This window comes from Bactrocera latifrons, unplaced genomic scaffold, assembly GCF_001853355.1.
Source record: "Bactrocera latifrons isolate USDA-ARS-PBARC rearing strain unplaced genomic scaffold, ASM185335v1 scaffold_193, whole genome shotgun sequence".
NCBI classification, from domain to species: Eukaryota; Metazoa; Arthropoda; class Insecta; order Diptera; family Tephritidae; genus Bactrocera; species Bactrocera latifrons.
The window spans coordinates 260,937-286,105 of record NW_017535441.1 but is presented as its reverse complement, the minus strand read 5'-3'; the positions used below and the strand labels follow the sequence as shown (position 1 = coordinate 286,105).

At 33.9% G+C, this 25,169-nt stretch overlaps 2 protein-coding genes and 1 non-coding gene across 8 annotated transcripts; 2 read left to right on the top strand and 1 right to left on the bottom strand.

The window, feature by feature from the left end:
• Positions 1-3,133: 3,133 nt before the first annotated feature.
• LOC108967644 (mitochondrial dicarboxylate carrier) lies at positions 3,134-12,649 on the bottom strand. Of its 3 annotated transcripts, none has more exons than XM_018931197.1 (5): positions 12,561-12,649; positions 5,658-5,904; positions 5,334-5,571; positions 3,548-3,680; positions 3,134-3,475 (listed from the first exon to the last, which is right to left on the bottom strand). In XM_018931197.1, the coding sequence occupies exons 2-5, from the start codon at positions 5,824-5,826 to the stop codon at positions 3,137-3,139; spliced, it is 879 nt and encodes a 292-aa protein (XP_018786742.1). In that variant the 5' UTR covers positions 5,827-5,904; positions 12,561-12,649; the 3' UTR covers positions 3,134-3,136. The 3 variants fall into 3 exon arrangements, with proteins under 3 accessions (XP_018786742.1, XP_018786743.1, XP_018786744.1); XM_018931198.1 differs by lacking the exon at positions 12,561-12,649 and adding an exon at positions 6,071-6,369; XM_018931199.1 differs by lacking the exon at positions 12,561-12,649 and adding an exon at positions 5,985-6,006.
• Positions 6,855-23,832, top strand: LOC108967645. Of its 4 annotated transcripts, none has more exons than XM_018931203.1 (2): positions 6,855-7,045; positions 22,880-23,832. In XM_018931203.1, the coding sequence occupies exon 2, from the start codon at positions 22,894-22,896 to the stop codon at positions 23,686-23,688; it is 795 nt and encodes a 264-aa protein (XP_018786748.1). In that variant the 5' UTR covers positions 6,855-7,045; positions 22,880-22,893; the 3' UTR covers positions 23,689-23,832. The 4 variants fall into 4 exon arrangements, with proteins under 4 accessions (XP_018786748.1, XP_018786745.1, XP_018786746.1 ...); XM_018931200.1 differs by having other exon boundaries at positions 6,856-7,073; XM_018931201.1 differs by lacking the exon at positions 6,855-7,045 and adding an exon at positions 12,956-13,058.
• On the top strand, positions 21,106-21,179 carry Trnai-aau. The gene has a single exon. It is a non-coding gene; the product is annotated as a tRNA-Ile (tRNA).
• Positions 23,833-25,169: the final 1,337 nt, after the last annotated feature.

Genomic DNA, 25,169 nt, shown 5'->3' with positions numbered 1-25,169 from the left:
AATCATAATTTATACATTTAAAGCATAAAAGTCATCAACGACAATAAACAATTGAAAACGTCATAAAACATCAACAAATAAATAAGCAATTGCAACACCACTAAATGCTTTTGACAAATGCATTGTTCATTTACATTATTCAAATGTTTTATCTGATAAATTTTTAAGAAAACTAAAAAAACGCTTTAATATTAAAACTGAAAACATTTATAAACATTTTATTTAACGGCGCTTCATTTTAAAGTATCTCCTGGGTTAACTGAGCGCGGTCTAAGGCAAACTCATGCGAACTTGTCTTAACCTTAGTTATTTAATATTTTAGTTTTAGCTGTAAGAAAAGCAAAAATATAAAATATAATTATACACACATACATACACATCTATACCTAAGTGTAACAATTAAAAAAATAATCAGTTTGTATTTAACTAGTATTTAGCGTATTCACTGATATTCTCAACAACAAAATAAAAAACATTAAATAAATAAATGAAAATAAATGCAAAAAGAGTTGTAGAAAAATGTTAAAGTATATTGTATGTCAGGTAGCATGCTCGAATACCGTTAACTTGACAAATATGCCTGATAAACTCTAGAGGCACTATGTCTTGAACTCGGCAAAGCGCCTAAAAGTATGCAATTATATTTAATTTCTCTTATTTATTGTAGATTTGTAGATAGTGTTGTTTTAGTATGTTTTTGAGGTGAAAGTCCTTGACCCGATAAAAATCCGTTCCCAAATCGAAAATATATACAAACACACATACATACATATGTATATACGACTCCCAAATTGGTTAGCTTGAATAGGTTTTAGGTTCTATAAATTTCCATCTATAACAAAGCTAATCTTTTCTGTATATCTTCTTTTTAATCGAAGTACATTGGGAAAACTGAATAAATTTTGAAGATTTGAATTGAATTTTCCTGCTTTTTGAATTCTCTAAGACTATTTTGAGACTATGCCACATTCCTTTCAAAGTTTAAAATATTGTGATTAATTCATGTTTGTCATGAAGTTTGCAGCAAACGTCAGAGACCTTGTAAAGTATGTAGATAGAAAATAATTGATGTTTTGCACTGCGACCGATGATCTGTATCCTCTTTATCACATATGGTCACAAAGGTTCAGTACTCTGAATGATTCTAGGAGCTTGCTGGGGTGATGGTGATGTGATCCTTGTCCACGTAGATGGATCCTAAGACCTTGTCTTGGAGTTTCCTGTCATTTGGTATACGGCCCCGTAATGCCTTCTCCAATGCCTTCCAGTGTTTTCGAACTGTCAGTGCACCACTAGATAGAGCTACCCCTCAGAGGTAGGTCGAGCGTGGAATCTTCTTCATTGAAAGGTTTACCCCCTTCATAACGCCTTCCATTGGAACAAGGGCCAGTGGTGTGTCTTCCTCTAAGTCCTCCATATATTGAGACGACATTATCTTACCTATGTCAAAACCAGCTGCTGTCATGAGCAGCATGATATGTATGTTTCGCTACCTCTTTGAACACTGACTGATCAGCGTATTCAGAAGTGTCGATATATATACATACATATATATAGTGTATTGCTCATGTCCTTTTCTCCCCAAGAATTTGCTTATTTATCGTAACCGTCAATATCGGACCATCATAGCATATAGCTGCTTTACAAACCGAACGATCAGAATTAAGTCCTTGTATTGAAAACTTTTTTATTTGACTAGATATCTTCACGAAATTCGAGATGTGTTATTATACAATGCGACGGCACCATCACCGAATAAATTGTTCAGATCGGGCAACTATAGCATATAGCTGCCATAAAAATTTACCTATCAAATCAAGATGAGAATTTTGTAGTACTGTACAAGAAATAAACCTGTGCTGCGGTACAGCCAAACTCATTTGTTCAACGCCAACAAAACGCATTGGTACCTAAGTACTATTATTCAGTTGTTCGCCTCACACTGTGTTACGCACAATCAGAACACGAAGAGGAGATAACTTACACCGCATAGTACATATACACCCACTACTACACTACCAAGTAACTGTAAAACAACATATGTATCTATGTTGTTGTTGCTAATTTTGTGCTTCAAGGCAGCAGGTGTCCGCCAATCAAATCCAGTGGGAGTCCTAATATAAACAAATCAGGCCATTAATACCTTCAGGAATTTAATTAAAACTCAGTTTAAATAGATTTCACGCAGATTTTCCAAGCTTTATGTTCCAAATTGCAATAAAGAGTTTAAATTTTTATTTACTTAAAACTAAAATAGTGACACAACTAAAACAATTTGACGTTTATCGTGTAAAGCTACAATTTTACGTTTTTATTTAATTTTATTAAATTATAACAAATGTCATTAAAAAAAAAAAAGAGAAATTATAATGTAACTAATTGGCTAAATATATATTTATATATTTGCAAATACAATAGTATTCATATGAATTAGGAATGTCAGTTACTGTTAGCCGTTGCATTTAATGCGAATCATTATAAAGGTAAAATAGCTGTAATAACGGTATATGGATTCCAAATATAATAACAATTATTTTATGTGTTTATATGTGTTTGTATGCAGACACAAGTGCTGAAGCCGCAACTGGTTGCGAAGAAGCATTTTCTATATTAAAATTGTTTACAATATTACTGAACATAAATAGTTCGTATTATAAAAAGCACACACATTTTGAAAGCAAGTAAAAATGACAAAGAAAATATAAATTTTCGTTAATAAATATGAATATTTTCCGTGTGGCTTTCAATATATAATATGTATTTATGCTAACTGCCATTGCTGTGCGACTATAAATGCTTCTAAAATTAACGCTAAGTATGCAATTAACCACAGTGCATTCTAAATGCAAAATTACAACTATTTATACATATATACATATATATATATCAAACTCATTGACCATGAACTGACTAACAATTATTGCATTTTGTCCAAGGTGAAATATTTTATACTAGCAATATACACATGTATACATGTATGTATCAATATATCTATAGCTCACTAGACATCAATAGCAGCTTGTAGTGCATTTATAGTTTAATTTTTTTCTATACATTTGTCGAGTAGCTTTCAGCTTGTGCTTAGCAGCAATGTGATGTGTGCGTGTATATGCGCGTGCCTATGTGTTTCATGTGTTTATTGTGCAGCCACGACGGAAGCCTCTACTTTTGGCAAAATGCCAAAGTTTAAACGCAATTGTTCCAAGAAAACAAATGTGATAATTGTGTGTGGACCTAGGCGCACAAATGCCGGTATGTAGCCCTTGAAGAAGCCGAGCGGACCCAAACGCGCTGTAAACTTGACAATATCCCATAAGCCCTTGAATTCACCCGGTTTAGCGTTCATGGAACGTGTCTTCAGCACATCAAGTGGCTGTGTCAGAGTTGTCGCAATAGCGCCAGCAGCCAATGATGCACTGAAATGTGTTGCCAAATCATCCTTGAAATAGGGTGTTGTGAGCAGCATTGCTTTGATCTGCGTGTGGAAGTAGTGTACAGAAGCATAAATATACATTTTTGGTTTATACTAATGTTAGTGAAAGCTTACTTGATCATAAAATGCTATTTGACCAATTGTCATAAGAACTCCTCTGCCAGTGGCGGTGGTGGCGCCCGAAAATAGACGTGTGAATCCTTCGTGGCGATATACTTTGATTAAACCATCGAGCGCATTTTTGTAGCTGAAGTTAATAAGAATTGAAATTGGCAAGTTTAAATGGTCACTAAACAGTCTGTCTCTTATACACATCTAGATGTGTATAAGAGACCAAGCTTAATTTTTTTTTATTTATTTATTTATTTATTTTTTTTGCTATTGTAAATATTTCAAATAAGGCATAGTTTTGATTATATTAAGGGTTATATTAGCCCAAATTTATAAAGTACCGTTTTTTTTTACTTTACCGACACCACATGTTTTAAGGTAGTCAAGCATCTGGATGTTGATATTTTCGTAGTAGTTATTCTGAACCTGTGGCTATAATTACATTTTGCGATAGAAACTCGTAGCGAGCTATTTCGGTAAAGTTGGATTGAGGAGAGAATTATAGCTGAGTGGCTAGTATCAAGTCAAGCGTTTGTATTTCGTGGTACAGTTTGAAGAGATTAAATCGTTAGTAATTTTCAGAAATCAAGTGTGCAAAGAGGTAATATTGATACTCTCACTCGAGCTTTCGTCAGCAATTTACTTTGGCTTAAGTCTCTACATGTGGTATATTGTCCACCGTCTATTTGCAGGACATTGTTTTCAAAAGTTGTCCTATAGTAAGCTATAACAACAAGTAAAATGCAATATTTTTTAGCGTAAAAAAACCCCGTATCGAATTCACTTTCGATTTCCATTGTTTTGTTAATCTTTTGAAGTTGAAATTTAAGTTGTTTCTTATCATTCGAAGTTGTTTTGTGGGATATAAAGTGTATACCGTCACCTGAAATGCAAAATAACGTATCATCAAAAAATTCGAAATTGAGTGTTACGATTCACTACTTCAAATTACATACATAATATTACATATGTTCAACATTTTCAGGTTCTGCGCTCAGATATAAACCAGTTTTAACCAATATTAAACATTTTTTTCACTCATGTTCCATTTTATTTCATGTTTCATTCATGCCACTATAAATTTCCGAAAATGTTGTGACGTTATTTTGCATTTCAGATGACAACATGTATATTCATAATCCACCGATTCGATTGTAAAGTATTTTTAATTTTTTATTTATGAAAATGACAGAAAATAAAGTTCATTTTGTAGCAAAATGATGCTGTTACCGGCTTCAATTTGCTGTGGTGCTCAAAGTAAAAGTCATTACGTGTGTTGACTTTGAAGATATGAATAATATTATAACTATTAATATAAATAAACACAAATTAAGCTGCACTTTTTTTTTAAAGTAAAATATCATGAGTTGGATTATGTTGCACTCATGGCAAACTTAAGCATATCTAATATCTAAGCAACCAAAATCATATTGCAGCGCTGTTTTGTTGCAACATTTAATAAATTTCGAATAAACCCTTTTTAACTAAACTAATATTGTAACGGTTAAGGTTCACATATTTAATATAGTTACATATTAATTATACTATGCATTCACATCCATATTGAAANAAAAAAAAAAAAAAAAAAAAAAAAAAAACATTTTTTTAAATTATTATTTAACCAAAAAAATGCGGTTTGATTTTGTCTGCACAGTAAATTTATCTAATTCGATCCATTTGAATGTTAAATTTTTTTTCTTTTAACAAATTTTTTTAATTTTTCTTCCTGTTTATTTTTAATTTTCCGTCACAAAAACGTTTCATCCAACATTAAAAATTATTAACTCACTTTCTGCGCTGTTCTGGCGGCAATTTAACATCGTTTTGCATGCGTACATTCACCATATCGGCCGGAGTGCCGACAATACCACCGGCAGTGCCAGCCAAACCTGCTAGGGTGATTTTGCCGAGGAATGTATCGGTATTGATTTGTTGCTTCCCTGATTCATAAATACCGAAACGCGTCATTGAGTATGTCATTTGACGAAGGACGGAAGCAGACAAGCCATTGTAGAGTGCCAAAACGCCTGCAATTATCAATTAAAATAATTTGTTTATAATAAAAACCATGTGTTTTAAAATATTTAATACTACACAATACAAATATGCTAACCTTGCTCCCGCACAACTTTAACGGTTAGCTGTAACACAGACAGTTTGCCCTGCTGTGTTTGCAACGTCACCTTTATCAAGTCCAACGGATGTGTGCAGCAAGCGGCACCGGCACTGGCAATACCACCGAAATACCAACGACCTTGGCGCTGTGTTTTTGTACTGGACATGTTTATCTAAAATATTTGCACTTAGTGTGAATATGGGGCTGCTGGACAGAATACGGGTGGGTTGGTTGCTTTTAGAAGCTGAAATTATATTAAAGAAATAAGATTCTTATTATAATAACATTTTTCTGTAATTTTTTCAACCCGAAACTAAGTAGCACCTGTAGCGGTGACCTTGATTCGTGCACCCACCCACAAAACGACAACCTACACTTCCGTTTTAGCACTCATCATTTCCTTTTCATACCTCTTATAAACCAAAGGAATGTTGTACTTAAGTTGAGTATTATGTTGTAGTGCCCATGCTCGGCAGATTTTTGTCTTATAACTGTGTCATACTTGCAACGAAATCCTCCAGTGAATATCACAATTAACTGGAATGCCTAATCTAATCTCACGAAAATGATGACTGTATATTTTTTTCTCACTGCCGTTGTTGATGCTGGTGTTGTAAATTTGTAAACAGTAGCAAGTACCGAATTATCTGGGTCGAGTACCATTACACGTAAACATTTCAATAGTGATTTACAATACATTTTAACTATTATTAAACTTAGGCAAATAATTGAAATGCCAATTTAATTAAAAACTTTTGATTTAAGCGTTTTATCAACAGTTTTTATTTATTTACTTTACTTTTTTTTTTGGAAATTTGATGTGAATATCAAAATATTTTAGAGCATCTGTACCATGCTGTAAAACAGCTGCTTTTGACGTTTTGTTCTGTGGCACTTTGTAAACTATCTCCGTGTTGCCAACGCTTCATGAATAAATGTTGAAGATTGTTAACAAATATTGGTTATTTTGTTTTGATTGTATAAACATGCTTTCACGCTAAAGTTTGAAAAAAAACTGTTAAAAGACGTAAGTAGGAAAAGTATACGAAATATTAGTCTACAGTCTACAAATATATTCAAAGGTGAGCTATACGAGTATTATTGTTGGTATAGAAACAAATAGAAAAAATCTTATACATACATAAATGTTAGTTTTCAGACACTTGGCAACAATGCTTATTGTTGTTTGCGAATTTGCTATTTCCACTTGAACTTTTAATTCCTTCTATAAAATTATTATTATTTAAAAATATATATTTGTTTTAATAGTTTTTTTTTATAGTTAGTGGTTAAAATATTTTGTAGACGCCTGCAGTGCTTTAATTTGGAAGTTCTTTTGCAACTTTTTCATTGATAACGACAGATAGACCAGCTTGCAAGTGCCGGTAGGTGTTTGGCTACCACTAAGTGCAAGTAAGTTGCTTAAGTAATTATTGCTTGTTAATTGTGCCATATAAATGTACTCCTATTTAATACTCGGTTGTGGCGACATCAGTGATGCAACATTCCACTTTATATACATACCGTAGATACATAAATATGTATGCTATATAAAAAGAATTTGACGTTGTGGTGCATCAATTATACCTAACGGGACTTGAATGATTCCGGACGTTTGGATTAGTCCGTTTTTGATACTATCTTTTTACCCAGAATAGGCCTAATATTGACCACATTTTACCATTTCAGTGTGTCTGTATATTCGCGAACGACTTCCTTAGATTCCCTCGGACTTTAAGGTATCGTTATACATTTTTGCTCACGACCTTTTCTCCACTAGAAATTGTTCATTTATTAGAACCGACGATATCGGACTATTATGGTTGGGAAGCTATCATCTTACTTCAATATGTTTAAATTATATTTTTAGAATATTTTCAACATCCAAAACAACTAACAGTTTATCTACTACCAACTGTTGTAAAAATGCATTCACATACAAAACTACCTACATAGTATGTACGATAAACTAAAATTCTTGCTATAATTATATCTATAAACTTTTAATTTGTTTTCTCATAGTATAAGTTTAATGTCAACATTTCAGTTGAAAGCAGAAATATTATATACATATGTATGTACATGTATATGAAAGTGTGTACATTCATATTTACATACAAATAGTTTGCATATTGTGTGGTTTTTATTAGTGCTATTTCCGATTTATTTGCACATGTTTGGCTGCTTGGTCACAAGTTTTTAAAATCTCGGAACAAAATGAATAATCATCCCATTTCTATAATTGTTTTTGTACACGTGGCTGTTATGCGTGATTATTTGTTTCTACCAATAGATATATATTTATTTTCCTCCTCTGAAAAGCCATTTCTTTTGAATTTAGAGCAGAATTACAAAAGCACCAAGTGTCTATTAAGGCCTGAGTCTTAACATAAGCACTCACCTTTTTGTATTGCCATAATATATTATATAATATGTAAATAAATATTAGACTTGATATGTACAAATGTGCCTCGGGCTGTGTGGCGTGTGACTCTTGTTGATCATGAGTTTGTAATCTTTGTGGATTGTTAATATTGTTATTTTGCTTTTGTGCTGATAAGACGGCATTCTTTGACAATGTGTAGGTCAAAAAGCAGCATAAAATTGTTTATGAGTGAGTGAAACATATCAATTATATAATCGTACCATTTGTGCGTGATAACAATTAGAGCACTTCTGCCCAAAAGTTTTATGGCGCAAATATGCCCGAATACATATGCATGTAAGTTTTCACCACATGTCTTTGACTGATTGCACTTATCGCGAGTTAAACGCTAAAGTGTCGGAATTCGAATCCGCTGAAGTAAAGCGATGAAATGTTGGCTAAACGTGTATGTTTATCAATAAAATTAAAGTTGCTAAGTTCGTGCTTTATATGTACATATGTATATAAGTATATATAAAATATGTTTATTTGTTGAAGCACTTTGTTTTGATGCCAAAAAATAAACAATCAAAGTGATGTTAACCACATTTGCGGTTAGTTTATTGGTATTACACTTGTAGTGTGAAAATATTGTTTTTGAATTCTACATTTTCAAAATCACTTTATAGTCCGTTCAAACTAGACATTCATAGTAACATATATAATATTTATAAAAAGTTTAAAGTTAGTGAATATTTGCAAAACAAAAATCCTCATCATTCCGATATGTGTGAAAAAATACTCGAGGTCCATGTTTAAAAAATTTTAAATTTTCAGCGAGTATCTTTTAATATTTATATTTTTTCGTGCTTAGTTATAATATACTTTAAAGTGTTTGCGAGCGTTCATAATAATCAAAGTTTGCTGTAATCATTCATTTAAATGTCTGGTCTAATGTCTCTTCCGTCATGCATAACGGGAATGAAAGATGGATAGTACAACTTTATTGTTTCATTTTCAATTTTTTGTAAGAACTCAGGATTATTTCAGAAATTTTTTCGCTGTAGCGGTAATTTGGAGGAATGCAGTTGGTTTATCATACCTTGGCCGAAAAAAATCTGGGTTCGTTCCGTTTACGTATACCCCATTGTCTCGGGAACGAATAATTTGAGCAATGTTTTCTGTCGCTACAACAACCACCACGTTTCCATTATATAGTATCTCGATTTCGATTTATATCTGATCAACAATTATCTTTACTTGATTTTATCGCTTTCAGTCACTGCACTAATTACGTTAGAAGTACTTTTAAGTGGTTTTTATTGGGTTATAATTTGTAAATAGAGGCTTGTCAGTTTGTAAAGTTGTAAGTTTGCAATGAAGTTTGTAACACCCATTAGTAAAAGTCAGAGATCGCATAAAATATATATGAAAATCATTGAGACGAGCTGAGTCGATTTAGCGAACCCCGTCTGTATGTATATACGGAAATTTATTCCTTTATTTTTGAGATATCGATCTGAAATTTTGGAACATTTTCCTGGTTAATTGAGGTTATTAGGTTTGTGCTGAAGTCTACATACATATTTTTCAATCGAATCTTGAATATATAAGTACATGTGTGTATACGCAATCCTGCCTCTCTATAATCTGGGTAACTTCTTTATGAATCCAAAATACCTCTTTTTTTTATCAAATTCCTACCAAAATATTTGTTAATCTTCTCTGATAACAGTCTTATCTTAATAAAAAGTTAAATATTTGCCTCTCTTTATATAACTTTGTTTATATAAAATGTGTGAAAGAAATTTTGCCAATTTTGTGCGAAAATTTGAGCACTTAAACAAGTTAGTTTATTTTAGAAGTCAAACGCAGCTATTTATTTACCTTTTGTATTTGCGAATGTAATTACATATATTTTTGTGTCCGGCATTGTTGCTGTGCGAGTTTTGTTTTTCATGTCTTACTTTAAATTGTGGAAACGTGGAGGTACTCGTATTAGGCAGCTAGAATTATATTCTATATATATTTATTTGTATATCTATAGATGCTAAGTGCAATTGAGGTATATTGCTGCTACTAAACAAATGACATCAAAAACGTGTTGAACTTGAAACTGAACTAAAATCAAATAAACATTTACACTTATGGGCAAAATAATTGGTGTGAGTTTAGCTGGTACTGACTTTTCGCGGAAGTTGGCCTAAATGTTAGCTAACGGACAACTCGGTGTCGGTTAGTGAACGGTAATCTACCATGGCATAAAGCCAGGAAAATTCCACTCCTACGAAAGGTCCACATACAGAAGAGAAATGCTTTTGCCACTCAACATAAATATTGGTGCGGTCCCACCGGAGATAAAAGTGTTGCAAAATTTTATTCAGTGATGAAGTTAATATTAATATTTACGGATATGATTATAAAAGCATTGTCCGCCGGATTAAAGGTAAAGAATTTGATTGTAGATACATCACAAAGACAATTAAACATGGAAACGAAAATATAATGGTGTGGCGATGTTTCTCGGACACAATGACCGCCTTTGAGTACAGAGTTACTTTGCAAAACGTTATGCTGTCATAAGCTGAAGTTAACATTCCACTAAGTAAATATGACCTGTATGCATTGACCTAGTCAATCCCTTGATACCCAAAGTTATTAAGTAAAAATTATTGTTTTGCCCACAAGTGTACATATTTATCTATGTACATTTAAATTTTATATTTAGACTAATATTCCGTAATAATCGCAATTGATAAGTCAATGCATTTTATTTTGTACTTTTCATTACCTTCAGCTTCAACAATAATAACAAAATTCAACGACTCATATATCAGATAATTACTTTTTTCAGCCCGTTCTGATAGAATTACTATTGTTGTTGTTGTAGTGGTAGAAAAATCCCTGACAGGAGGATCACGTGAAGGGAGGAAAACGGTGAGAGAATTACTTGTTTTCTTGTATAACCGCCATAACTGAGCAGATAAAGTTATTTTTTATTTACTTATCCGTTCTCACGACAGTCGAGTCTATGTAATCGGATCGGACCCGGATTTTTATCCGACCAAGGACTACCAACTCAGTGGAATTCTGCCGCTACAACAACAACAACAACCAGATACAGTTAACCATATTATATGCCTATTATAATGGCAATTTAGTTTTCTAGTTTTGTGATATCACCAAGTTCAAAACCTGTGTGTATATATATGTATATTTATCACCGGTTAAATGAAATTGATAAATTTAACAAATTTTCGGTCTGTTACTTATACAAAGTAATTTTGTGAAATAAATAACATACATATGTATTTGTATAAACAAGTGTGCTTATATGCATATAAACAGTTAAAGCATAAAGTATAAAGAAATTATTTTATATTCTATAAAATTTCTAAAGAGCATTAATTATACCCTGACCAGGGTATATTAAGTTTCCCATTGAGTTCCTAACGCACGGAAAGAAGCGTCGGAGATCCCAAAAAATGTGCATTGAAATGATCAGTATGACGAGCTAAGACGATGTTCGTCTATCTATCCGCCTGTATGTATGTATATGCGCGAACCAATCATTCAGTTTGTAAGATATCGATCTGATCCTTCGTAGACATCCTTTCCACCGCAATAAGCTACTCATGTGTCGGAAGCGCCGATATCGGATCACTATAGGAAATAAATGCCTTAAAACTCAAATTCTTGTATGGCAAACTTTTTTCCATTACATTCTTCCAACGAATTGGTTAGTTCGGACTTCTAGAGCATATATAAAAAGTAGGCATGTAAACTGACCGAGTTTTTGTATGAAAACTTGCTTTATTTGTGAAGGGTCTTGAAACTTGGGTGCAGCCCAAATTAAAATTTTTTTCTTGTTTTGTCTGTTTTTAGTTGTAAGCTTTATTGCTTTGACATGGATGGCTCAAATTTCATATAAAATTCCAGCTGATTGTCAATGTCTGTCATCACAACAACACCACGTTTGGGCTTTAAAAACACACAATGAACTTTGTACATAAACACACATAAGGTACTCATGTACATATTTCATAGATGTATAAATGCGAATGTTGTTGTTGTAGCGGTAGAATGGGAATCTTTTTGTATGCAGACCTAATTGATAATGGATTGCGCTATCAAATAAATGACAGCAAACTAAAAACATCATTCATAGGTCGCATGTTAAGCAACCGAATGTGTATATATTTATATATTTATAAAACAAAAAAAAAAAATAAAATAAAAAATAAAAAATGTGAATGGGCACAATAAAACCCACTGCAGCGTGATTTTGTGTATATGAACTCTTGTTTTCTAATTTCACTTGAGTGTATTTGTTCCGGTTCCAGCGTATGTGTTTACTTCGCTCAAATAATTCCCAGATCTGTTGTAATTTTGTAATTTTGTTGTATAATATTACAATTTAAACAGCAATTCACACGATTAACACACACACATGCACATATATGCTTTAACACTCTTCATTGCGCTAAATCTTACTAAATTATTTAAATTTTTTTCTTTATATTAGCCTGTATTACCCAAACTACAATGTGAATTCCAATTTGGCACCAATTTCTGCTAACAATCGAATGCGATACGGCAGCGCGATCGATGCGTTCGAGCAATCGTCTACTACTAATAGCTGCTACGGCTGGCCGCTGGCCTGTCAGCAACACAAGCTGCCTGCAATGTTCTTTCCAAAAAAAAAAAAAAAAAAAAAAGTGATTAATACCACAGCCCTGCCCCTTCAACTAAATGTGTTGCCTACCATGCGGTGTAGCTTGTTCGTGGCTAGCAAGCCAGCTATCTATCCAGACGGGCGGCAAGCTAGGCGCTTTGAAGCTTTTTGCCGCGCTCGTTACACATATTCATAGCCGTGCGTATCAGCTCACCAACGCGATTGGCACGCGTTGTTGTACTATGGTCAGTTGACGTTGTGTTGTCGTATTCTCCTGATCGTTGGCGGGGTACTGTGCGCGCTCATTTCGTTTAAAGCCGTGCAAGCTTTTTGTTTTTCTGCTACACAACCGATACTTGTACGAGCACAATTTAAAGTTTATCTAAAATTTCATTATAAAAGTGCAGACAAATATTTTTTATTGATTTAATTTATTAAGCTATTATTGTATTTTATACTTTTTGCGATGTTAATTCATGAATGCTTTGCTAAATTCAAAGTGCAAGTTCAAAATGAAAAAAAAAAAAAAAGTTCGTTTGGTGATCGCTCAAAAAGTGCTATCTCGCTGCGTGTCTTATCGTTGGTGCTCATAAAAATACATGCATACATACAGACAAAATGGCTCTGGCTCTTTTTAATTCCAATACATATGCATATGATAATAATAATATAAAATTTTTTGTTTGCCGGCTCTTTTGAGAGCTTCTGAGACATTGCTTGTTGGCTATCGTCTGAATTTTGATCTTAACAACTTTGTGTTTATTTCTATTTTAAATAACACGCGTCACACGCACAAAAATCACAAATTTTGGCGAAAACGTTTGACCTTAACCATGACAGTTCTCAAATTCAAAATTAAGTGATATAGTAGAGACTCGTTAACGTAAACAGGAAGCTAAAAAATTTTGTGTTTACAAGCATATTAAGTTATGCCCAGCGGTTTTCGAGAGGCTGTAGTTAACACCTAAATTAGTTATTTTTAGTATGCTCTTATCATAACAATTATTTCAAAGTGAGAGCAAGATAGTAGGAGAATATCTTAGAATTTATATTGTGGGCAATTGGTTCTTATCTTTACTGTAAACAGTTAAGCGACGTTATTGCTGAAAAGCGTTCACCTAAAGAGTTGTTGGCACGTGGAAACTTAAAAAGAAAGGAATTTGTGTGCGTAGAACTAGACGCGTCACAACTGTGAACTTTTGTGGGTGTGTCGTTGAATTTTAAAAATGGGCAGCTAAGCGTTAGAAAGAAATTTAAATATAGTATTATTTCGATTGCGTCGGTTGTCTATTATATTTTGATATTTGCGGACAAAAACAAATTCTAATCATCGAATTCTTTCTCAAAATATTCTTAACACCTATACACGTTTGCATGCGTTTCCAGGTATTTTCAAAACATGGTCCCAAGTCAGGACTTTATGGTAAATGACTTATCATATTGATGTTTTGTGTACTCAAAAATGGAGTTGTTTTTTTCTACCACCTCGTTTGGCCTCATAATGGCATTAATAAAAACTGGTCCTTGATGAAGCTTCATCGCCCAAAACTAAATTAAGTTCATCGAGCACTGTTGCTGAGTTAATCCACGTTGAAAGTTGTAAAAATAGAATCGCACGAAAATTTACGCGATCTAATTCCACTTTTTGGAGGAAATGAATATTTTAAGTTACTATAAATAACACAAATAGCGCTCGTCGGTCAAATCATTTTGTGCATTTATAACATCATAAATTCCAAACTCTACAATACAATTGTGAACTGCCATATTGTAACACTAGAGATACCAAATCCCTCAATATAACAGTAAAACCTATCTATCATAGTCTAAATACAAGAAAAACGTTAACTTCGGTTGCACAGAAGCTGGCATATACAAAGTTTCCTTACAAAAATTTGGTTTTTATCGGTCCGTTTCAATCACTCTTATTGACTCGAATAATTTCTTCAGAAAAGACGTTAGACAGACTCGACACTGCTCGCTATGCAGATCATTTATATATTAATTACAGGATCTCCGACGATTCCTTTAGGGTGCTACAAACTTCGTGCCAAAGTTAATATACCTTACTCAGTGTATAATTATATTATATGTTTGCGGGAACTGAAACATGCTACCAAAATCACTGATACTGAAAATATTTTATCTATATTACACTGCATTTAATATTTGTAATATTGAATTTATTTTTGTCAATTCGTGGTATTTGTGTACACATTTTTCCAAATATGGCAACTCTTTTCAAAAAAACTTTGGAATTTTTTTTTTAAATTTAAAATTTTTTTTTATTTATAATATTAAGTTTATTTTTTATCAAATTATCTGTAAATATTTTTCATAAAGACGGCAACCCTTTTCAAAAATATTTTTTCAATACTCTGCATTTAATATTACGTTTTTTTTATAAATTTTTTGCCTATACATTTTTATGAAGATGGCAACCCTTTCAAAAATATTTTGAAAATGTTTACTAAACCTATTTAATTAGATGTTCATATTTTAAGTTATTGTAATATTAATTTCCTGAAATACCTGATGCATTAGGTTTCCCTGAGTGGAATTTTTCACTAGCGAAAGCGTTCGCCATAAAAAGTATTTAATTCTACTATTTTGTTGTTGTTGTTATTGTTATTGCGCGGCAAAATTCTGCCGAGTCCGTCGAGACTGTCGTGGGAATCCTGATGGAGCACAAATCCTCCTTCAAACAGCTGATTTTAATCTGCAAAGAATTAATGTAATTTGCCTAAAAAAATTTGTAGGAAATACTAATTTATGTAGCCTTCCCATTGCCCTACTTTTGAGTATTTATTCATTACTCACCTTTCTATCGTAAAATTAATTACTAACAGATATGAGCATGTAGTACATGAACTTTATCTAAATTAACAAAAAGTTTTGAAGTCATTCAAGAATTAAGAATAAAGCGCCGGCTTATCGCTTCATTATTCTTAATTTCCTTCAAATGCTTAACTTTTCAGAGCTTCCAAACTTTGCTGTTTCATGATGAAGACTTTAATAACACCTTAAATTAAGCACATCATGTTAAGAAGCTCCCAAAATAAGCTCTGTGTCAATATTATGTTGTGAGATGGCAAGTCTTGTTGAGGAAACATAAATGTGCTTATAAATAGAAGATAATGAAAGTTCGAAAAGTTCTGTATGAACATGCACACCACTTTTTTATGTTTTTTTTTTTTTTGTTTTAATCTTTTAGCGCATTCAGAGACTCCTGAACGGTATTCCTTTATTCCGTACATTTGTGGCAAATATTTTAAAATGTTGCATTTTTCAAAAGCACTTTCAAGTTAATTACTTTGGTTTGATTATTTTGAACTGCCACGAAGTTGAACTTGTGTAATTGTATGTAAATTAAACCTCAAAATTATTTTTTTATAAAATGGTATTATTTGCTTGCTATAAAATATTTTTACTTGCCAATAAACGCACTTATTTAATTTACAGTCAATCGCAAAATTATTCATTTATGTATATGATTTGGCTTCATGAAATTTGAACTAAATCGCTTTCATTTGCTCAAAATTTGATTAAAAATTCCAAGAACAACAGTTTGAATTATTGTTGGAAAGCCACCAATATTCAACCAGCACAAAATTTGCCTTCCAGATAAGAACTTTTCCAACATCGTTTAAGATATTAAAATAAGTTTTGTTTCAGAAATTTTAAAATTTTTTTCGCCTCAAAAATTTTAATATTTTTTTCGTTACAAAATTTTTTAGCTTTATGTAATCGGATGCCAAAACTTTTGAATGAGCTTTTCACTAAGCTTTGGTTTTAGAGTCACTGAATATTTCTACGAAACTACTATACCGATCGACTTGAATTTTTTCTACGATTCTTTCGATATATTTGTCAGGTTATGATCCAAGTCCTAAGATTCTTGATAATAATTTCGATTTTAAAGACACTCTGAACTGTAAGTTTTTTCACAAGAACCGTTATACTTTTTTGGAAACCGTCATTTTGTTAAAAATCAAAATATTGACTATTCTTTCGATCATTAGTTGTATTCAGCTATAGCAGTAATATTTAACCTCTTGCAACATGTTGCTGAGAGTAGTATAGTATTGTCTATCTAACTGTTGCTTGTATCACCTAAAACTTATTGCGTTAGATAAATGGTTATGTATGTACATAAACGGCGATCCATTTCAAGGTTTCCTATTTTCTTAAAAAAACAACACGGAAATCTCAAATTTAATGGGAATGTTTCTTGGCAACGGTGGGTTATTACACGATGTTGGTGGACAATCGACCAGCCTAAAACGTGAAAGTATCTGCTCACCCATGCGTTATCTCAATTAGTCCATTGATTGATGCGATGTGTGGGAAGCATAGTTGTCTTGTTGAACCTAAATGTCGCCAAAATCACAAGATTCAATTTCAGGCATCAAATAGTCGACCAACGGTCGCCATTGACGGTTACGTACTCACAGGCATCATTTTTGAAGAAATATCGACCAACGATTCCCCCGTCCCACTAACCATACGAAACCGTTGTGTTTTCTGCATGAAATAGCAGATTCTTGGATCTCTTCAGGTTGCTCTTCGTACCAAATGTGGCAATTTTGCTGGTGGGTATGTAACCTAATAATCCAGAAATGGGCCTCATAGCTGAACAAAATTTGTCTCGAAAATTTCGGATCGTCTTGGAACTTTTCAAGAGCCCATAGGGCGAAACAATGTCGTTTGGTAAGGTTAAAATAATAATTATTATGATACGAGTAGTATGCCCTTGATGTAATACTTTTCTGACGTACTTTGTTGTGCAAAGTGCTTTCATAAATGTCACTTTCAGTTGACTCGCACACAATTACCACTCCAAGTTTAATAAACGAGAGCGGAAACTTAGCACAATGCAAATTGCGGTTAACATTACAATTTAAATTTTTATTTATTTGACCAAAATGCAGCTTTTCAGCTGCGACAGCCGCACAGTGTGTTTTGTGGTTTCTCGCATGCTTAATGCTGACACACACACACACACTCACATACGCAAGTGCTTGCATGCTTTTGTGCGAACAAAGGACTCGGAGAATTTGTGTCCAACATGAAGTGATAATTCACAAAAACAAAAGCAAAAAAAAAAAATGCTTAAAATTAAAACAATTACTATTTATGCACTTGAGATTGATTTTAATTAAATCGCCGCATTGTGCAAAAAGTTACACGGCAAGTGCTGGCAATGCGTGGAACATTATTTCATTTCATTCAAAAGTGCTGATGGATAATCGTGGCGCTTTAAAAGCTGACTAACGCCACTTACAGCACCCATAGGCAATTGGTTGGTTGGTTGGTAAGCTTCGTGAAAGTCAAAAAGCTGAATGTTAGTGGAGCTTGTCATTTGCATTGGTCTTTCAAATATATATATATGTATATTCTACAAAGCATGTATGTATGTATGTGAGATTGCTTGATTTTTTTTCAATGCCATCTGAAAGTGTTCTGCTAACACAGACCTCAATTTCATGTGCTCCTATTATTTCAACTTTTGAAAGTTTTCCGAAAATATTATTTATGTGAGCTTGCAATGATTTCATACATGTGACTAACGCAAGTTTCTAGCTTTATTTAGAGCTTAATTACACCACTAAATGGAATTGTTGTAAAATTAAGCGGGTTAAATGAAAAGTTAATAAATGATAATAATTGGTTTCCAGACATATGTACCATATATATTTTAATATCAAATATCAATCTTTATGATTGTATGTGTTTTTTAAAATTATATATAAATTTATAGAATTTATAGGTAATGGAAGAGTAAGACACCATTGAAACAATGGAGCGTTCCTTGTGTACTTGTCTCGCATGACAAGACTACGCTGTAAGCATCTGGGGTCCCCACAGCATGATACACTGGAGGAAGTATCGATAGTGAGGTCACAGAGTCTGTTGAAATTCGCATCTTAAAGGATGATGCCTAGTAACTGAACTCTATATGATATTGCAATTGACTAAAACTGGTCTATGCGTTGCTCTCCAGACTAATCTATCCAAACCTATAGAAGGTTTTGCAGTCTCGACTTTACGCACACGAAGTTCCTCGAAAAAACATGTTAGGGAAACCTCTGCTGATTGCCTCATAACCTATGTACATACATATTTACTATGTATATTACGTTTATAAATAATTTTTAAATGTCGCCAACTTTTCTCCGGAGCGCACTCTAGTGGCTGTTTTTGGTAGAAATAATTAAGAGACTCAATTCCTCACAGTAGAAAATACTTAACAGGTCACCGTCAGAAGTAAATTTTATTTCCAAAAACTTTTTAAATCGTTAGCCTAACCAAGGATGTACGTTCCATTTACAATACAAAATTTCAGAAAAACTTAGTTGCCATCATATAGAATATTCATAAATACATATAAAGGAAAGTGACCTTAAGGTTTACGTCACTTAGTTTGTTAAAAACTCATCTGGTTTCAATAATTAATTCCAGCAAAGAATGAAAAAAAAAAATTATGTTTAGGATATCTTACCTTCTATGTAATTAAATGTTTGTAGATTTTTCTGCCAAAAAAGTTTCATTTCCAACAAGGATTTTGTAAAAAAATTTCCACAAATGAAAAAGAAATATTTTTTGTGACTAAATATATAGTTTCTACCAAGTAGAACGACGTGATGCTAAAATGAACTAAAACTCTCAATTTTAGTCAAAATTATGTCATTTATGATGTGAACAAAATGTCGACCAAATAGCCAACACGACTTCGTTTGCATATCTCCAACCGATTACCCAAATTTTCAATGAACCCATGCGTCATTTCAGTTGAATGTTGTCTTCGAGTTCTTCAGCGTTGCTGCTCAATGGGCGTAAACCTTTGATTTAAAGAAATAGAGAAAATAATATAGAGGCGTAAAATCACATGATTTTGGCGGCTATATGACTGAGCCATTTCTCGAAATTAAGGAGTCGCCAAACTCTGCAGGAAATGTTTAGATGTGAAACATCAGACGCACACCGTCTCTTTTAAAATAGAGTTCGTCCGTCTCGATATTGATGGTAACGGCATTTCCTGCCTCATTTCGAAACAGGAAAGATAAATTTTTACGGATACAATTGTGTTTCCTGATTCAGACAAGGATTTGACTGAACATAGTATCGACAATTTTCTTGGTTGACGAAGCCATTAAGCCAGAAAAGGGCCTCATCTGAGTTGATTGTTTGTGAGTGGATCTCTTACAGTAGCCACCGGAGAACTTGAATTTCTGAATTAATCTTGGACTATTTTCAAGCGTTGTTGTATCAAAGTGAAATGACAAACCTACAATTTGACAGCTGTCAAAATTACGTCGTCCCTTCTAGACGCTTTACATTAGCTCGTTGAAATATCTGGTAAATTTTATGCTTTTTTCTAGAAAAAAAAAAATTTAAATTAATTTTACATAATTATTTTATATATTTATCTCTATTAATGTGTTATTAAATGTACGAAAAAAGTTGTTGGCTAAAAATATGCTCAAAACTTTTTTTATAAGAATTGAGACATTCATATTAAAAAATGCGTAAATATATTATTTATAAATAATCGTTTTCAAAAAATGTTATTGATTCAAGATAATTGATGGAGAATTGAGCGCGTTACTGAGATTGAAAATAAGGTTTCAAGAAGCATTTTAATAAAAAAATCAAATGTACATATATTTTATTTGCCTTTAAAATAAAAAAAAAAACAGTTTTTTTTTGTAAAATTTTAGACAGTTGTAATCCGAGAGATTGTAACGGTCGTTATTTGTAACGTTCAAAATTTAGAGTTCAATTAAAATTTTTTATTGGAAAAGAAACGGTCTAAATGCAAACTATAAAGTCTGTCTATAGCAAAAACTTACGTATTAGCCATATGACGAATCTTGATATTTTAACATAATATGTATTATCTTTTTTGCTTTACAATAGTTAAACAGTGCCAGCGCTAATTAGCTGAGCCAAAAACTCCTACGTCACGCAACAAAATTAGTAAAGCGTCTTTTTCTTGCCGAGCTTATTGTATGTAGAATAAGCACAAGCTATTTTCGTGTATTCTGTGCATCAGCTGTGCTTCTGCTAAGTAAACTTTTACAATTTCTTGTTGTTCTTGCTTGAAGAACTTTCAGTTTAGCATGCAAAACTTGTTCGTTTGTTTATCTATTGGCGGGAGCGAGGTCTGCATATGTGTGTGAGCTTACTAATCGATCACTTAGCACGTTCAAGAGCAGGCGCCGGCGTCACTGATCTTGTGGGATTTTATTCTGATTTGTTTTGTAAATTGCAGTGATTTTTTAAATAGCTCAGTGCTCCTATAATATTGTGCAAGAACCTCTTCTATTTTCGGAATTTTTCTTCCACGTTCTCTTTACTTAGTGCTGAGCAATTGTAGGCTCTTGGACGGAGGTATAACAACTGGCCCATTAGCTCAGTTGGTTAGAGCGTCGTGCTAATAACGCGAAGGTCGCGGGTTCGATCCCCTCATGGGCCACAACAATTCTTTTTGTTTATTTACATTTTTTTATGCTTTTATAATTTAACTGAAAATGCTTTTGTTATGAATTTTATATAAAAATTATTTAAAAAAATATTTTCCTAATTTATAGTAGCAAAAAAGCAATGTTCTGATATTCTTATTCGAGAAGTGTTCATTTTGAATGTGATGTCTTATAAATGAAATTGTATAGCTCACGAGTTATTCGATCAAAAATAAAACTAAATTTTTAAGATGTAACCACTGAATGAAACCATGCCACAATCACGCTAACTTTCCTTAGAATGCCATTTATAATCTCATCAGCTACTTTGATTTTAGAATATAGATCTTATAGTTAGTAACACCCATCATGTTGTCCGAAAGGACGAAAACACTCCAACTGTGAAAGTATTCGATGCTGTACCCGCCGGCGTAAGCAGAGGAAAAGGAAGACCTCCACTCCGTTATTGTCTCCGAGCACATGTTTCTGTGAGTGGTGCAAGCCGAAAAGGTAGCGTTCGTTACAGCAGAGGTACGCGATTAAATCTGCGACAGAGACATTTGATATGATCAAGCAGGCTTACTCAGATTTCACTTTAGCAAGAAGTGGTGTGTTTCGATGGCACCAGGCCTGTTTAGAGGGCTAGGAAGAGATCGCTGACCTGCGACTTTGACAAATACCGACGTAAAATTTTGAACTCAGACCGTTGGTTCATGACGGAGCAATTGAAGATGCCAAGGTGTGCGCGAAGATGGTCCCAAAAGTATTCACTGACGACCAGAAATTACGGCGGGTGGGAGTGTGCCAGGAATATTGAAAAGAGAAAAATAAATTTATGTGTGGAAGTGACCCCCAATTTCTGAATAAGGTTATCGTGGATTTTTGCAGCATGCACCTCGACTCTCAAGGCAATGCCAGAGAATACCTTCCGTGACGCCTTCAATGCTAGGAAATCACGCTGGCAGAGCTTCGGCGCAGAAGGAGTCTATTTTGAAAGTTTTTAAAGAATTGCAACGATTTGTTTAACAAATTATTTTAAATCGTCTGAGTCCTATTACTTTTCGGACAAACCATGTAACTTCACACAATTTTGGCATGGTTTATTGTCCAAGGCAACGGTAAAGTTTTCGAACAAGCTCCGAATAATCTCCAGATAAACTGACCGATCAAAGTCAAATTCTTGTATGAAAATTTATTTATTTTATTTTGGTTCATCTGAATTTAATGCTTTCTTTTTGTTTTTGCCATCTAATATCTTAGAAATTTTTTAAATATTTTGTATATCTTAAAAATTCTATCAAATTACTTTCTGGCAATCGAACTGTGCAACTACAGCACCAATATCCACGTGTTTGGGTAGCAGCATATCTGCGAATATTAATGACCGGTCACTCTAATTAAAACTGTCAAATTTCCATGATGAGATGTGAGCTTATGTTACAGCTGCAATTAATGTTTGCACATTACTCTTTGGGAGCCTGCAGTCTTTTAACGATATAGGAGAGTAATGCGAGGGGTATGTTTTGAGCTTAGATTGACCTGATGTAATAATTTTTTAAGTTAAGGCACCTTGGTTTAAAATTATTCAATACACAATATAAAATTATTTAATATATAATAAAAAAAGTATTAATTATATAATGCAAAATTATTTAATATACAATATTGATTTTATTTCTACTTTTTTCTCTTTCTCACTCTGCCTTTCTTCTAGCTGAATAATCCAATATGGCTGCATCCGTGCTATTCGCTTGCGGCTTGAACGAGCAAAAACTGCCAAAATTCGTGCACATCAGTGAGGAGTCGAACTGTGACGGCAGTTTCCTCTTCAGCTGCATACTCGGCCAACGGCTGCGCATCTCCAACGCCGGCACGGTGCTGGTGTGTCTGCAGCACAACTATCAGCATTACTTCCATGCTGGCATGCGTCTCGGTTACAATGTGAATATTTTCCTTGACAAAACGTTGAATGTTGTGGATCCACTAACGGATATGGCCGAGAAGGGTATGGCCAGCAAGTGGCTGCAGGATGAACGGCAGGTCACAACGTTACTGCTCGATGGCATCCGCAATTACATCAGCGCCAGTGCCGCACAACGCATCAGCACAACGATTTTGGTTGATAATTTGGCGATTTTATTGAATTTGGGCGCCACCAAGGAGGAGATAATCCAGCTGTGCCATGAGTTGGCGGAATTGTCGAAGCAGTATAAAAATTTGGCGGTGATCACGAAGTTGAGTAATTGTGACTTATACGCGCCGATCGATAAGTGTGTGGCGAAGTTGGGCACGTTGCGCATACGTGCGACACAGCTGAAGAGCGGTGTGTCACGTGATGTGGATGGAAAACTGTTGATCGAGCGTGAGTTGACTGCCAATGGTGTGAAAGAAGAGGGCGAAGAGCTGGAAGCGCAACAAAATGGCGGCTACGAAATCGAGCAAATGCGCAAAGAGGTGCTGTACAAAGTAAACGACAGAAATATAAAGATCATTAATCCCGGTGAATTGGGTGTGAAAGTTTGAGAAATACTTAAGAGCTCTAGAAGAATTATGCTGTATATGGTTCAAATATTGAATTTTAATGAATTATATATTTTCGAATACGCAATTTACTTACGGTTTTCGTTACATAGTTGAAAAAATATAATTTCTTGTAAAATAAATGAATTTTATGTTTTTAATTATCTTGTGGAATGAAACAGCGGTGCTTTCTCAAGTTGATTCTTTGCTGCACTTTAAAAGTGATGGTTTTTGTATGAAGCGTGTCAGTGCTAGACTCGTACACCAAGAGATGTTCGACAAGGTAGCATCATTCCATACTATAATTTTTAATATTCTCCAGGTTGCACAAATAACCGAAGCAAATCTGGTAGTGAACGAAGTCGAAACGAAATATCGTCTGTCAAACAGTCTCGAGACTTGGCTCCCACGTCACTGTTGACAGTCATAACTTCGAAGTCGTAGAAAATTTCGGTTATCTTGGAGCCAGTATTAAAACCAACAACAACATTAGCCTCGAAGTCCAACGCAGAATAACTTTCGCCTACAGGTGCTATTTCAGGCTGATCAGCAATGAGAATTAAAGTCCTCTCTCGATGAACTACGACCAAACACTATATGCCACTCATCATCCCCGTCCTGCTATATGGTGCAGAGGCATGGACGACGACAACAGGCTAGGCTCTGCGGAATATTTATGGTCCTTTGCGCTTTGGACACGGCGAATATTGCAGTCGATGGATCAATGAGCTGCACAAGATAGACCGTATTAAGAGACAGCGACTACGTTGGCTATGCCATGTCGTCCGAAGAGATGAAAACACTGAAGATCTGAGAGGAAGATCTCCACTCCATGGAAAAGACCAGATGGAGAAGGATCAGGCTAAGCGTAAGCGGTGTCTTCGCTAATTAAGAAAAATCAGTATTTGGACAACGTTTTTATTTTCCATGATTCATATTAAGCGAATATTCGCGCCGAAACTCTCACACTGCAATATTTTGGACTGATTATAAATTTCATGTCAGCAAAATTTCGTAAAGAAAGTTTATATGTTTTTGGTTTTCTATAAATTAATGGCAATGTATCGAACCAGTCGAAGTATATGTATGTATATATTGTGCAAGTTACATTTAAGCTATTAAACTGAATAATAATATGTTGTAGATATTTCGCCACACTCCATCACCGAATATCCGTCGGTAAAAGGCGATTATATATTTGAAAAGGGATTTCTTAATTAACCCATTAGTAGTCAATGCAATGAGTACCAAGAGGGAGGTGTGCGTTAGCTGCCATAGTGCACACTGAAATTTATCGTTAAAAAACGATGAGTGGATTTTTTTTTTGGGATTTTGCAAATTAAATTTTAGTTTCATAAACAAACATACTCGTAGCAAGCTGAACGGAGAACACCGATATAATGGCGCCTGACCTGACAGCCAACTGGTCAGCTATTCGCATGAAAGTGTAGTTGTGAGGGCCAATAGCTGTACCCAACAAGCAA

Coding starts and splice junctions, on each gene's coding strand:
- LOC108967644 (XM_018931197.1), bottom strand. CDS start 5,826: ATGTCCAGTACAAAAACACAGCGCCAAGGTCGTTGGTATTTCGGTGGT. Junction 3,681..5,333: donor CCGCCAGAACAGCGCAGAAA/GTGAGTTAATAA, acceptor TATTAACTTCAG/CTACAAAAATGCGCTCGATG. Junction 3,476..3,547: donor AAATAGCATTTTATGATCAA/GTAAGCTTTCAC, acceptor TTCCACACGCAG/ATCAAAGCAATGCTGCTCAC.
- LOC108967645 (XM_018931203.1), top strand. CDS start 22,894: ATGGCTGCATCCGTGCTATTCGCTTGCGGCTTGAACGAGCAAAAACTG.